Source organism: Chionomys nivalis, chromosome 26 (genome assembly GCF_950005125.1).
Source record: "Chionomys nivalis chromosome 26, mChiNiv1.1, whole genome shotgun sequence".
In the NCBI taxonomy this organism is placed as follows: domain Eukaryota; kingdom Metazoa; phylum Chordata; class Mammalia; order Rodentia; family Cricetidae; genus Chionomys; species Chionomys nivalis.
Genome location: NC_080111.1, coordinates 10,610,974 through 10,623,013, shown reverse-complemented (window position 1 = coordinate 10,623,013; position 12,040 = coordinate 10,610,974). Strand labels below are relative to the sequence as shown.

At 49.8% G+C, this 12,040-nt stretch overlaps 1 protein-coding gene across 1 annotated transcript; it reads left to right on the top strand.

Moving 5' to 3' along the window:
* Positions 1-1,428, top strand: LOC130866750 (putative sperm motility kinase W). The gene has a single exon (XM_057758328.1). It carries the CDS (start codon positions 1-3, stop codon positions 1,426-1,428), a length of 1,428 nt encoding a protein of 475 aa, XP_057614311.1.
* The last annotated feature ends 10,612 nt before the right edge of the window (positions 1,429-12,040 follow it).

Here is a 12,040-nt window from a genome sequence, read left to right as displayed (position 1 = left end):
ATGCCCTGCTTCCCCCGAAAGGGAAGCCTAAACAAGCAGTACAAAATACTGTACACCATCGGCCAGGGTGGATTTGGCTATGTACAACTGGCCCTCCATCGCCTCACAGGCATGCCCGTCGCAATTAAAGTTGTAGAAAATCTGAAGACACACCTGCACCTCGTTCTATCAGAGATAGCAGTACTGGAAACCGTGCAACACCCACACATCATTCGCCTCTTCCAGGTTTTAACGACCACAAAATACTGCTATATAATTACTGAGTATGCATCGGAAGGCAATCTGTACGAACTGGTGAAGGAAGAAGGCAGGCTGCAGGAGGAACAGGCACAGGTGATATTTGGGCAGCTGGTGTCAGCCATAAGGTGCTGCCACGACCATGACATTGTCCACCGAGACCTGAAGCCCCCAAACATCCTGCTAGATGCACATGGAAATGTGAAGCTGGGAGACTTTGGCCTTGCTACCAGGTGCAGAGCTGGCACTGTGCTGTATGGGCGCTGTGGGACCAAAAGCTACAACGCCCCAGAAATGATTCTGAGGGAAGGCTACGACGGGAAGAAGGCAGACGTGTGGAGTGTGGGTGTGTTGCTGTACTTTATGACAACTGGGCACCACCCCTTCAAAGGAAGCACCCTGGAAGAGACCGAGAAAAAGATCACTATTGGCATGTATGACATCCCAGCTCACATCTGTGGGCAACTGGAAAATCTCATTCACCAAATCTTAACAGTTGCCCCAGAGAGGAGGCCCTCCATTGAAGACCTTCAACATCATCCATGGGTCAAGAACCCTGAAGGAAACATCTTTAGTGACCCCTACCCAAATCCTAAAATTGTTGACAAGCTGTTTGACCATGGGTTTGCTGCCAACGAGATCTTTGACTCACTGCAGAAGCGGAAATACGACGAGATAATGGGGACATACCTGTTACTACAAGAGCAGGAACACCAGGGGCTTGACTTCACCTCCTCAGTCACTACGGCAGACCCTCGCCCTGCACCTCCACCATCTCCAGTCCCTCCTTTAACATCGGGCCGTTACCTAAAAAGAAGAGCCAGTGAGCCCGCCTTTGGCCTTCTCCACACCCGGCCTTCACAACAGGACAAGCCTGATGTCTCCACGCCTCTATGGTGTCCCCAGAAGAAGAGCCCCACTTCGAGCCATGCCCCACCGACCAAGGCTGCATCTGTCCCATGTGTCTACCACAGCAGGGTAGAAGAAGAAATGCCCCTGCCACCTGGACCTGACTCTAACATGGAAAAATCATGCCTCCCTCAGAACATCGGGTGCTTCAGCAGACTGTGCAGGAGAATCAGAGTCTGCCTGTCAAGACTGTGTTGCTTCCCGAGGGCTTCAAATCCACAAACCCGGCGTGTGTTCAACAACAAAGTGGCTCCTCTGAAAGAGTCACCCAGTGAGGAATAGGGCAAGTAAGTAAGAGATGATGCATATGTATTTTATATTTAATTTTCGCCATGTATTTTTCATTTGAAAAATCAAAAATGTGTATGTTTGTCGTATCCAACAGGTTGTTCAGATGTCTACACAATTTGGATGGGAACCTGGAACTTAGCATACCTCCTCAGGAAGAAATCCTCCAGGAACAGACCTAGGTGGTATCCGATGCAGCTGCACTAGCAGTAGGCAGCAGGACTGGGTTCAGTACTGGGACAGGGAATGTTGATCTGTTGTCCATAGAGAACAGATGACCAGATTGGAAGACTCTGCTTAGGGATCCAGTGACTGGCAAAGTGACAATGCTCAAACCACAAAGGGCCAATTCAATGTCTCCCTACAGCTCCTCTGTACAGGCAGAGTGTGCTGAGTTCACGAGGCCTGATATCACAGTGTTAAGACCAACATGGGGAGGCTAAGCTGGATACCCAGGTCCTGTGTGCCCTGCATGCCCGGTCTAAAGCAGATGTTTGCAGGACCAGAGGCCTCTCCACAGCAGTATTCCAGGAGCAAGCCCTCAAGAGACAGAGTTACCTACTAAATATTTATGCCTTTTCCAACCCTAAGTCTTCCAAATCTGACCGGATGAGGGTTTTGTCAGAAGGTCATGACCTATGTCCCTGCGGTATTGTGGATTTATTTCCTAATTGTAGGGTCTCTGACCACAAAGAAAGGTGGATCATTGTGGCTGAAGCTCATGCATGGCTGTCACAGAACTCGGCCGGAAGCACGAAGTAAAATTTCCTTACCTGAGCAAGGGATGGAGAAGGAAGAGGATGCTGTTGTGCATAGGGAACAAATGTCCAGATGGAATCTAATGTGATGATTAGTGCCTAGAGAAGGATTATGGTCAAGGCTAAAGGGGTCACCTTGAGGTCTCCCAGCAGTTCAGATGAGCTGAGACATGTTTGCTTATAGCCGAGAGTGGGGCATCAGAAAGGTCTGGACAGCAGCATCTGAAGATGAGAGTTTGGATGCTTAGTGTCTCATGCTGCATGCCCAGTCTATGGACACCGGCCAACACAGGAAGGCAGTATGACTGCAGTGCCACAGGACTCTCCATGGGGAACTAAGTCCATTTTCCAGTACAGAAGGTGCTGTGATAGTCATCCTAAGCACCTGATAAACAGGGAAGACGGTCTGTGAGAATGTCTTCAAGCCCTCCATCTGAAGACCATAACAGTCTCTCATTAGGACACTAACAGAGCCCTCTTTTCTCTCCCTTCTACCTCCAATCACCCAGAAGACAATTCCTTCCCATGGTCAGTCTAACCCTCTTCCAGATAATGGGAAAACCAGTTAGAGAGGGGATCAGGGCATCTCTGCTATGGAAGGTCCTGTGCCACTGCAGAATGGCCTGAGTTGGGGCGTTGTCATCATCTAACACAGAAGACCTTGTGCCAACACACAGTATTGTTGACAAAGCTATTCTGCCCTTTTAGATGAAGAGCTGATTCACCTGTCTCCATGTAAGCACACCCCAGTCTGCCCATAATGGGTTCTACTGTCACTATGGTGACACTAAGAAGGATTTGACAGTAGGAGATTTGAAGGGAAGACATTGTGAGGCCCAGCTGTAATGGAGAACTAGATGGTGAAACCACAGACCCCCTTTCAGACCCAGGTTCTTCACTGGTGTCCTTGTAGTGACAGCTCTGTCACCAAAAAGGCGATATCTTATTCCCTGAATCTTCTTCAGCTTTCGTTCTCAGTCTTCTAGACCGGAAGCGTCTGCAAGAGGCCTCTCCAGATTCTTCAGTGCATGGCCCTATGACCACTGTTGCTGCATTTCCTTGGGATTTTGTTCCAGGTGTGGGATGTCAGACAGAGGTGGGCTCACGATTCTAGCCATGCAGCCTGTTCCTCACTCCCTGGGCTGGGCTTGCTCCAGGCCTCCTGGAGCGTCTTGGTAGCAATTCCTCCCTCCATGGGCCAGACTCCATTCTTCCCTCCAAGGAGTAAGAGTGAAGATCGTGTGACCCCAGCTTCTGGTTGCTGTTGTGCAATGGTATGAGCTGTTCTTTTGTCAGCTGGCATTCAGTAAACATGGCGGTGTGTCAGGCCCTCAGTAGGGCCTGGATGCCAGGATCGCTAGTCTGATGGTCAAGCTGCACCAAGGAGCTGGGATGCTGTCATGGTCCAAGAAAATCAGGAAGACCAAGCTGGTGAGGTAAGTGCACTTGAAAAGAGTTAAATAGAGTAGGGTGCAGGGTAGTACAGGAAGCTGGAAGAGACTGTCTTGTGTGAAGGTCACAGCTGGGAAGACCCAGGGAGGAAAGAAGGGATGGCCTTCAGAACAGCCATGTGACAGGCTGCCAGCACTGACGCCGGCTCCCTGTGTCCCTCTGTGATAGTGAAGTGTTTGTGGACTTCGGAAGCAAATTTCTCATTAATTTAACTTTTGACTAAATGGTATTCTCAAATCTCTCTTGGCTCCCAGATCCTGAGAGTGTTGGCAGTTTCAACATGGCCATCGGCCTACAGTGTGCCCTCCTCTTCTGCTGCTGGTGAGAAAGGCAGAGGAGGGGGCAGAACTGCGGGGAAGATAGGAGCTAGAATCCAGCCTGAGAGGTGTCAATGGTGGACTCTCAGCACTAAGGGACCGTGTTCCTGCTGTGGGGCCCCACCATTCTTTATATGTACCTGCAGGAGTTTCAGAACCAGGGATTATTCCAGGTCAAATGTGTCACCTAGCAGTCCTCCTAGAACGGGGTCATCCTCAGCCCCTGATGTTTCTGTCCCACCCAGACAATCAGTCACTTCGAGAAGACCTGTCACTATCCAGGATTCTTCTTTTCAATCTGAAAGTAAGGCACTGACTAGGGCAGTTGGATGCGCACCCCATCCTCTCTCCCCTGACCTACTATCACGGTCTTCTTTGCAGATGTCACCATCTGTGAGTCTGAACTTCAGCAAAGCAGGCAGGCACTGTGAGGCTGCCCTGATGGGGCCAATCTGGGCTGGAGTCATATCAAAGAATTGTGTACCAAGGTCCCTGTTCATGGCTGCTAAGGGAAGAATGAACACAAAGCCAGACTGTGTCTGCATGCTGTGTCTGGGGTCATATGCTTTGGAACTCCCTGAAATCGATCCGTTGCTGCTGCTCCTGCTGCAAAAAGGTAGGTCATGTATTTGTCAGAGAAGACAGTGCCTAGAAGACCAGGTGAGGGAGATGGGAAGGTCCCATGAAGCTTATGTAGCCCACTTCCCCAGGGTCCTTTTGTCCCAGCCCTAAACTAGCAGTAGTTCTGGGAAAGAATAGATGCCCATATACTGACTGGGAGTAAAGGATCCCTGAGTCCCTGAGTGGCATGTCTTCTGCAGGGGCCTTTCAGATTCCTCTGCTTGGACCTGTTCCTCTTCATTCTTTGAACATTGAGGTGTGTTTGGGGGATGGGGTTAGGAACTCTTCAACCTGAAGACTCCCACACTCATTCTCAGTTTGCAGAGCTGCCTTCCTCTTCATTAAAGTGACCCCTGCAGTGTTTAACTTGCAGGTCCCAGCTGCCTTCTCCATAGATGCTTTGTGTGGGAAAACAGGGAACCCGCTGAAACAGCGCATTGAACAGCCGGACGTCCCTGATGCCAAGAACCTGCACCAGACAGGGCACCTGGATCTGCATCAGCTGTGTCTCTTACGAATGAAGACCTCGTGGTCATCCTTTAGCCTGGAGGACACCGTGTTCTCTGCTTCCCTCTTCTTACCTTGTCTTCTCTGAACGGCCATTGCCTGAGCCTAGGGTGAGCCTTGCTAATCCGGGAACATGGGAACAGGCTCTATCTGTGCCATCTGTGCAGTCTCTCTGCTGTCCTCTCGCCGTGAGCACTCTGTCCCCTGTGACTTTGTCTGTGCCCTCATCTTCCTTCAGGATCCATCTGTTCATTGTCAGGGCCTCAGGAAGGTGTGGGCTGGCTTATGTTCAGCGTTCTTGGGAATCACCGTCCTTCTCATCCCATGGTTTTCCACCCTCTCATTTCTCCCTCAGCCTCCTGGTGCAGGTGGACCCCTGGCAGGCCATGGTCTCTGTGTGCAGGACAGGAGGCCATCATCGCTAGGTCAGACAACCTCACCTGCATCGTCACCACCATCTCTAGTATGGAGGTAAATGGGTGCCGGCCTCTCTCTTCCTCGGCCTGCCACTGAGCCAAGTGACACAGGTCATTCCTTTCAATGCCTAGACCTAGAATCCCTCTGAAGATGGGACTTGGCAAAGGGCCACCTGGGCAGAGGTCCTGTCTTTTCAGATCACTGGCTGTTTTTTATTTTTTTATTTTATTTTATTTTTTGGTTTTTCGAGATAGGGTTTCTCTGTGGCTTTGGAGCCTGTCCTGGAACTAGCTCTGTAGACCAGGCTGGTCTCGAACTCACAGAGATCCGCCTGCCTCTGCTGGGATTAAAGGCATGCGCCACCATCGCCCGGCACTGGTTGTTTTTTAAATGGGAGAAATCTGGGGATTTGTGCTCTTCACCTGTGCTTCAGTCAGCATGCTGGGGACAAGTTCCCTCAGTGGAATGGCGGTGAGTGCAGCAAGAAGAGGCTCACAGGCTTTCCTCTCATTGTAACTGCTTCTCCTTGGAAGGTCACTACTGGAGGATGCTCAGGGCCTCTGAAAGCTGCTGCTTGCTGTCACCTGACACGCGCCATGCACTGACAGACATACCGTAGGTCCTTGTCAGAACATCGTAGGCAGTGCACCCTGGGTGCCAAAGACCACCAGTGGGGAAGCAAGCTCAAAGAAGATATTGTTGGACTAAGAAAACCATCAGACATCTGTCACCTGTTATCCCTGGGTTGTCAGTGTGATGATCTGGAACAAAACTTTTCCATGTTCATTTGCATTATGCTGTGACTGACACTTCCAGGTTACACTGAGTTATCACAGTGAAGTCAAGGCACAAATACAAAGCCCCTACTCATCCCATATCCACGGTCAAGAGCAGAGAGAAATAAACGCATGCACTTAAGCTGGCCTGCGCTCCACTAGAGTTCCCCGCTCCTATGCAGTCTAGGACCGAAGCCTAGAGAATGGCACTGCCCTGAAGAGTTGGGTCTCTCCATATCAGTTAAGACAATCAAATAGCTCTTCTACCGCACGCTCACAGGTGAACTTTTCTAGATCATTCCTCAGTGCAGTCACTCGTAGCTGCACCATTGTTCCCAGTGAACACCACAGCTCCCAGCACTGAAATCTCCCAATTCTATGGCCAGAGACTTCAGCCTCCTGGCTTTCCCTGGTTCAAAGGAGACATCCAGTAGCATGTCCTCTCTTCTACTCTCCTCTCCCCCAGAATAACTGACTTTGTCTGTAGTCAGCAGACATCACTGGGCTGTCCCTACTGTGTCCAGGCCTGATGCTTCCTAGACTTAGATTATTTCCCACCAGACTGTGCTGCCTTCAGGTCAGCCCTTTCTTCTCTTTTCAGCTCTGTGTGGCTCATGTCAAGTCGTGACGCCCATCCTTTCCTGAACGGTTAGTGACTTCATCCACATTCCTACCACTAGCCTGTGCTAGTGTGGACTTGGCAGAGTCAGTCAATATCAGCTCCATTTTGGTATGTATGTTGCCTACAAACCTTAGCCTATTTCAGACAGATGGTTGAGTTCTGAGAGCCCAGGTCACCTTGTCAAACTCTTAAAATCATCTACATTGTCCCACTTATTCCTCTGTCTCCCCCTCTGTCTGTCTCTCGTGTCCATCTGTCTGTGTGAGCACACCAGTGTGTGCTCTTTAGCATGTGGAGGTTGCAGGATAACTGTATAAACTCAGTCTCCCCAACTGCTCTGTAGATTGAACTCTGTTGCTTCTTCCTCCAAATGTTTTTGCAGGTGGAGATCCTGATGGACATGAAGCAATGCCAGCACTGGAAAAGCTTGAAGAACAGCACAGCATTCTGTGAAGGCAGAGAGCAGGGAAAGGAGGAGGGCAGAATGAGCAGGAAGTGGAGGCACTTGTGCATCAGACACCACAGCTGCCCTGTAGCCCAAATGCTCCCCACCTGATAAACTCAGAAGTATCTGGGATCTCCAGGCAACAGAAAGAATTGGCAGTCAGGTGGTCAGTGGTTCCCTGTTGGCCAGAAGAAGTGGGCTGCTTTCTTGTTGAACTCTCATCTCCTAGCGTGTGCTGTACGACAGCCAGCTCAGGCCTATAGGAGAAGGCAAGCTCTCATGTAAAATTTAGAAAGACCCTCTCTCTGCTGTGAGAAAACATGGGATACAGCCACGTTGGAGGAACCCCAGTCTCACAGCTTTACATTCCTAGAGCATATGGGATTCCACAAAGGCCGGTTCCTGATATGGTCTCCCTCCATGTGTGCGTCAACAGCTAAGCTCCCTTAGGATGCTCAAGAGAGGACCTTCCACCTCTGCTCCCCTTCCAAGTGTCATCTCACCAAGGGGACCCCGGAAAATTGAGAGATGCATTAAACCTCCTGAGCAGCACAGAGGTGAGCCATGGCCAGTTCAGGAAACAAACACAGTGTGGTTTAGCTGCTCTACTTGATGGGTGGAGTTGGTGCATAGGCTCACCTGAAAATGCAAAGGACATCGTGCTGGAAGCTGTGAGGACTGACAAGGGGAGGGATAACATTCCCTAGGTCTGAGTGTACCAGGAAAGTGTACGGAAGAGACCAAGAATGGCTGCAAAGCTACAAAGGAAAGCTTCCCACCCTAGCTGTGCAGTGAGAGCTGAGTCACTTTAGAGCTGTTTTGAGTGGGACACTGGACGTGGCGACTGTCTGATGTGTTACAGGAGGGAGAGAGGTCTGGAAGGTGACTGAGGTCCAGAGTTGGCTTACTTCTCACTATAGTCTCAGGGCTTCTCAACTCTGCACCACATTTGCTGTGGTCAAAGGCGTAGCACAGGCTCACTGTGTTATGAAACTGTTCCTGGGCCGGTTGATGAGTTGGGACTGTCCTCACTGGGTGCTGTTTGTAGACCAATCTGTACCTGTATTTTCATACCTGCCTTCAGTCTGACCAATCATATGATTCCTTCCAGAGAACATTCCTCCTTTTATCATTTTCAGTAAACTCATCAACCAGATGCTGGAATCCATGTGCCATCTCTGAGCCCTCACGGCCCAGTCCTGACCCACGGTGGAGCTCTGTCATCACTGGAGGAATGGATCCAGGCTGATTCAAGACAAACATCATCTACCAACATTTATCAAGATGTAATAAGATGATCTCAGCACTTTGACTTGTAAATAAGTCTAAAATGTGTTCCTTGCTACCCTTATTGGTCAAAGTAGAGGAGAAGCGTTCTGAAGTCATTTTAGGATCTTGGGTACATGTCTCAGAGGACATCTCTGGACAGTGGCATGTCTATAGTGTCTCATCATTTCTTCATGATGCTCATCATCATACCGGGACTTGACGAGGACACAGTACTGGAACACTCTAGTCTACGGTGTATGAATTCGGCATGTACACAGCAGAGCAGGCACTCGTGTGAAAGAGCATTTGGACATGTTTTCCACTAGGAAGAGCCATTTGTCCACTGTCCTCATCCCTGGATGAACTGACACATGGGTCTCTACCCTTGTGATTTCCTTTGCCCTTGTGGTTTTGAGCCCCAAGGATGGCAACTTTGGTGCAGGTGGCTCCAGGACCTGCCTGAGTGCTCTCTGCCTGACTTCTGCAGATGGATAACACCAGTGATGTTCTCTGGAACTGCTGACATGATCCCTGCAGAGGCAGCGTGTCACTCCCTCTCCTGGGAGTACCTGGGTTCCTTACACAATCTGCTCCCTTACCCCAGTCCTGAAGCACTCCCGTACCTGCTCCTCTCCACGTGATTACACACTTACTTAGACTTTACGTGTGCCTTGGGAACAGCCCTGGCTGGATATTTCAGTTCTCAGCCCCATTTTACATGCAGTGTAAAAAATGCCAGGCACTCAACACCAGAAACACTAAGGGCTAGGAACCTCTGACTTCACAAAGTCACCCAATATGACTCTTGATAGGCAGTATGGCAGAAGTCAACTCTGACATAAAAAGCCTGTTTGACATGGGATACACAGGGGGAGAGAGAGCCCACAGTTCCTCTGTCTCAAAGTATAGCAATGGTGGTTTTTTGTGTGTGTGTGTGGGGGGGGTGTATGGATTTAGCTCGTCTGCCCTGGAGAGCAGCAGCATGGCGTCTGAGCTCACGGCCCTTCTTCCCAGCATTCTGTTCTGTCTACTCCACCTACCTAATTTTCTGACCTATCAGGCCAAGCAATTTTCTTTATTGATTAACCAATGAAACAACAGATTGACAAATGACCTTCCCACATCACTTGGGTATGGGAGGGTGGTTTTTCTGCATGATAAAGTGATCCTGCTCTTGTCCCTGAGAGCTCCTACAGCTGAGTCCTATTCTGCTTTCCTAAGGGAACATCTTCTCCAGTACAAGATGTTTGTTCTTGCAAACATTTGCTTAAGGGGCAGCCCCTGGAAATGTAGATTCCCTCCAGTACATGGGAAAAGTTGTTACTTTTTTGCTCAGCCTTGCTTGGCATCCCATCCTTCCCGCCCACACTCCTTTGTGCTATTATGGAGCTTCCTAGCAAGGATCTTTAGTTCTGCTAGGCCAGGCGACATCCCCTAGGGAGTTTCTTGGCAAAATCTCAGGGTTATATTCTGCTCCGTCTTTTTCAAGGTTTTTCCTAAGAAAGGGTGGTGTCCAGTGGACTCTAGACAACTGTCTTCCTCCCATTGTAGCCTTCCTTCAGAACCAGTTCTGAAGAATATTGTAGCTCCCATTGTAGCTCTGAACACCATGGCACCCTAGCAGCACAGTGCCAGCTCTGCATCTTGTTCCAAGACCAAAGTCTTTCAGATTGACATTGCTCTCTGCATCTTGCAGGAAGTTTGGGACTTCAGGTGTGAAGGGCTGTCACCCAAGACTCTTGAGAAAGAGATTTCTTTAGTAAGGAGGCACCCAAGAGAGTGGCTATCTCTGCCAGGGAGGGACTAACGACAGCCTCTAATGGAATCGGCACAGAGGCCCAGATAGGGCTTCTTACATGTGGAGTTTTTCCAGGGAGAAGGGATCCGGATTGGTTAGTTTTTTTCCTGCTCATGACTTGGTCAGTGGAGTTGGTCAGGGGTTGCCTACTGAGTTGCCTACTGAGCACTCATGTTTTCCAACCCTCAGTCTTCCATATCTGAGGAGCCCCAATGATGGATTTGTTCGATGGGACATGACCTATGTTCCTGTGATACCTTTAAGTTGTTACCTACTTGTAGGTTGTCTGACTACCAAGAATGGTGGACCATTGTTGCTGAGGCTCAGGTCTGGCTGTAATAGAACTTAGCTGGAAGCGTGAAGTAAAATTCCCTTACCTGAGCAAGGGCTGGAGAAGGGAGAGGAAGCTGTTGTGCATAAGGAACAAATGTCCAGATGGAATCTAATGTGATAATCTGGTGTTGGGAGCTGCAGATCCCTGGCCCCTTGACTTTCTTTGCCTGCCTCAGATTCGTTGCCTGCTGGAGTGAACTGAGCCCAAGACCAACAGCTTCTCTTAGCACAAGACTTTGATGGCAGGGGAGTGGGTTCTGATGAGGCCTTCAGATGAAAATCCCAGGAGCTGGGCGTGGCTACCAGTTATCTTTTTATAATACTCCCCTTGGCCTGAGCACAATAAATTTGGCACTTTTATATAAAGGATGACCTTTGTCCATGTCTCTGTCTGTGTGCGTGTGTTTTAAAATCTCCAGGCCCCGTTCCTAAAGCTCATGCAACCTTTTCTGTAGTGGCACGGGCACTACAGGACTGTCGAGATTTTACAATCTGGTGCCTGGCACAGGGACTATGGTCAAGGCTAAAGGGGTCACCTCAATGTCTCCCTGCGGTTGAGTTAGGCAAACGGAGATGCTGACCTCAGCCATGTTTGCTAATATCAGAGACTGGGGCATCAGAGAGGTCTGGACAGTAACATCTGATGAGAGTCTGGATGTTTAGTATCTCATGATGCATGACCAGTCCACGGACACCAGCCAACACAGGAAGGCGACATGATTGTAGTGACACAGGACTCTCCATGGGGAACTAACTACATTCTCTACAGCAGAACAGAGCAGAGCAGGGCTGTACATGGTCCCCAGAGGCCACGCCCTTAAAGGGCCGGGATTCTCACATCCCATTCCCCTGGGGACCAGTAACAAGGGGTAAAACTCTTCCATTTGCCAGGGTCCTCTGCCACCCAAGGATGTCTGGCTTCCTAACTGGAAAGCAGGCCTCACAGGAGGAACACAGCAGTGGGCATGACCAGTGAGTCCCATAGGACAAGGGGCTGGGTATAATGGTGCAGCATGCTGTCTCCCCCCAAGCCACGCCCCTACAGGGCTGGGATTCCCTCTTCCCATGACCCTGGGGACCAATGAAAAAGGGAAGAACTCTTCCATTGCCCCAGGGCCGCTCTCCACTTGCAGGTCCAGGGCCTGTTCATGTGGAGAATCTTGAATAATGCAGCTGCATGTTTTTATGCATCAGTCCATGGAGGAATGTGCTGGCTAACAACAGTGCTCATAAAGACATTCTCCCCGGCTCTGTTATTCCCTACGTATCCAAATTTCCATGAACACTACTC